Source organism: Sorghum bicolor, chromosome 3 (genome assembly GCF_000003195.3).
Source record: "Sorghum bicolor cultivar BTx623 chromosome 3, Sorghum_bicolor_NCBIv3, whole genome shotgun sequence".
NCBI lineage: Eukaryota > Viridiplantae > Streptophyta > Magnoliopsida > Poales > Poaceae > Sorghum > Sorghum bicolor.
Window position 1 is genome coordinate 56646222 of NC_012872.2, and position 3127 is coordinate 56649348.

General features: G+C 46.6%; 1 protein-coding gene across 1 annotated transcript; it reads left to right on the forward strand.

Moving 5' to 3' along the window:
• LOC8084867 (cytochrome P450 72A14) lies at positions 276-3127 on the forward strand. Its single transcript, XM_002455949.2, has 5 exons — positions 276-635; positions 1382-1605; positions 1703-1950; positions 2056-2431; positions 2544-3127. The coding sequence occupies exons 1-5, from the start codon at positions 329-331 to the stop codon at positions 2967-2969; spliced, it is 1581 nt and encodes a 526-aa protein (XP_002455994.1). The 5' UTR covers positions 276-328; the 3' UTR covers positions 2970-3127.

Below are 3127 nucleotides of genomic sequence, written 5' to 3' on the forward strand. Positions count from 1 at the left end.
AGTCACTAGTTTCTTTCAGTGCAACCCGATTATTATATTCATTCTCTAGACAAGAAACAAAGCATAGGGACGAACGTTTCTTCTCTTAGTCTTAGCAACATCTTTCTAGCTAGCAGGACACTTGACACATGCAACCAGCAATTTCTACCTAGCTTCGGCCGGTGTTTGGCGTGGTTCATCTTACTATTGCACAAGCCAACCGAACGTGCCCGCCAAGAAAACGATAGCCTACCACCACTACTTATATCGCACTCGCTCTCTCACGAAGCACACACTGCACAACTGTGGCCTTGTGGTTGTCACACAGCAAATAACTCGAAAGGAAACAATGGACGGCGACGTTGTAGCAGCTGCAGCAGCTTTGCCATCACCGTGGAGCTTGCTCCAGGGGCTCCTTGCCCTGCTGATCGCGTGGGGCAGCTACCAGGCCGCGGAGACATTCTGGCTGCGGCCCCGGCGGCTCAACCGGGCGCTCCGGGCACAGGGGCTCAGCGGCACTGAGTACCTCTTCCCAGCCGGCGACCTCAAGGAGAATGACAGGCTCAACGACGAGGCACGATCGAGGTCTATGCCGTTGTCCCATGACATAGTTCCCCGTGTGATGCCGCATCTCTTCAACACCGTTAAGGAGCACGGTATGTGGAAAGCAAACACACGTTCATTTCTTTCTCTCTCACTGAACTCACTCGCTTTGCGCACTCCTCTGCCTTACATACTTACCCACCTCTTACCTCACCCCCGCATATGCGCAAACCCACCCTCCCCTAAACCTAGGTTGCAAACGACCACTCTACAGCTAAGGTCTAGGCATTTGGTATTACCGAACCATGGTTCAGTACTTCAGTTCCCATAGAAATTCAGTTTCTCAAAAAATAGGCACCGATCAGTTTGTTCCAAGATTTAGTACCCAATGAAATCGGTTTTGGTATTTTTGGTTTGGTTTCAGTATTTATCCAAAACTACGGAACTGTGTGAACACAGAGACATGTAATAGCAGGTATAAAAGCTAAATTTGCAAGGATTTTGAAGACAATAAAAGTGCAAAATGCATACACATGAAAGTCCACAAGACTATAAGAGCAGAGTACTACAAATACATAATATAATAGTTTTTAATAGTACAATTAATAATATTATAATATTTAAACTCAGCATATTTCGCGTAGTTTGGCCAGTCCAGGCTTGACTTGATTCGGACTGTTTTGGACTTGTATCGCCCCCTTCACCATATTCACGTTTAAGTAAACAAAATTCACATAGTCCTTTGTAATGCTCATTTCCCTAAATTTGTCCGTTCCAATAAACTAGAAAGTTACCTAATTTTAAAGATTGAATTGAAGGTTCTGTAGATTTAACGGCACATGCAAATGTTGAACTGCAGGCAACATTTCTATCACCTGGTTCGGACCAATTCCTAGGGTGATAATCACGGAGGCAGAGTTAATAAGGGATGTCCTATCAAACAAGTCTGGCCACTTCGAGAAGTTCATCTCGAACAAGCGTCTTATAAAAATGCTCGCCCTTGGGATTGCGAGTCACGACGGTGAGAAATGGGCAAAACACAGAAGGATTCTGAACCCCGCATTCCATCTCGAAAAGCTCAAGGTTCTCTGACTTCCTTCACACTGCAAATCAGCCTCAGTTACGATATGTACGGCCTCAAGCATATAGATATGTGTGCTTACTAAATTTATTTTTTTAGCGCATGCTGCCGGCGTTCTCGACGTGCTCTACCGAGCTTATAGATCGCTGGGAGAACAAGCTCGCTTGTTCCGACGGATCATATGAACTGGATATCTGGCCGGAGTTTCAGAACCTCACTGGAGACGTGATCTCCCGTACGGCATTTGGCAGCAGCTTCATGGAAGGGCGAAGGATCTTCCAACTTCAGGGCGAGCAAGCAGAGCGACTAATCAAGGCCTTCCAGTATATGTATATCCCAGGCTTCATGTAAGCACTTTCTGATTTGTGATCACATATATAGTACCGAAATTCTAGTACATTAAACGTCACCACCTTCATCTGTGTGCACTCATGCCATTATAATATATGCAGGTTCTTCCCGACACAGAACAACCGGAGGATGAACGAGATCAACAGGGAAATCGAAGGGACTCTAAGGGGCATGATCAAGAAGAGGGAGCGCGCAATCGAGAACGGCGAAACCAGCGGCAACGACTTGCTCGGCTTGCTTTTGCAATCGAACATGGAGAGCGGGAAAGGTAGCCTGAGGATGAGCACGGAGGATGTGATTGAGGAGTGCAAGCTCTTCTACTTCGCAGGGATGGAAACCACGTCGGTGCTGCTCACATGGACGCTCGTCATCCTCAGCATGCACCCTGAGTGGCAGGACCGTGCGAGGGAGGAGGTCCTCAGCGTGTTCGGCAGGGACAAGCAGCCCAATTTCGATGGCCTAGGTCGACTCAAAACGGCAAGTGTTTCTTTGCAATACCATGCATGTATGCATAGTTTTCTCCAAGCCTATTCCACATTATATATTACGCTGCTAACATTGTCTATACCTACATGCTATTGCTATCCAGGTGACCATGATACTATATGAGGTGCTTAGGTTGTACCCGCCGGCAGTGTCACTAAACCGAAGAACATTCAAAGACATGACGATTGGAGGCATCTCCTACCCTGCAGGGGTTATCCTCGAGCTTCCCACAATCGTTGTCCACCACAGTACTGATGTCTGGGGGAAGGACGCACATGAGTTCAAGCCAGAGAGGTTCGCTGAAGGGATCTCAAAGGCAACCAAGGACCGACCAGCGTTCTTTCCATTCGGATGGGGGCCAAGGATCTGCATCGGGCAAAACTTTGCACTGCTTGAGGCCAAGATGGCTTTGAGCATGATCCTCCAGCGCTTTGAGTTCCAACTGTCGCCTTCGTACACGCATGCACCGTACACTGTTCTTACGCTGCATCCTCAGCATGGCGCGCCAATTATATTCAAGAGGATATGATCGTCTTATATGACATCATCGATCATTGTCAATGAGTATGTCATAGTGCAAAAATAAATAAATTTGTATGGGTTAGTACTATATTATTATAGGGAATTTAGTTTTGTGTATCTAAATTTTGAGGTAGAAATAAAATGGCACGAGATATATTGCTTGGA

Excerpts from the sequence above, each read along its gene's own strand:
- LOC8084867 (XM_002455949.2), top strand. The coding sequence starts at position 329 with ATGGACGGCGACGTTGTAGCAGCTGCAGCAGCTTTGCCATCACCGTGG. Across the intron at positions 636-1,381 it reads CAACACCGTTAAGGAGCACG|GCAACATTTCTATCACCTGG; the intron begins GTATGTGGAAAG and ends GTTGAACTGCAG. Across the intron at positions 1,951-2,055 it reads ATGTATATCCCAGGCTTCAT|GTTCTTCCCGACACAGAACA; the intron begins GTAAGCACTTTC and ends TAATATATGCAG.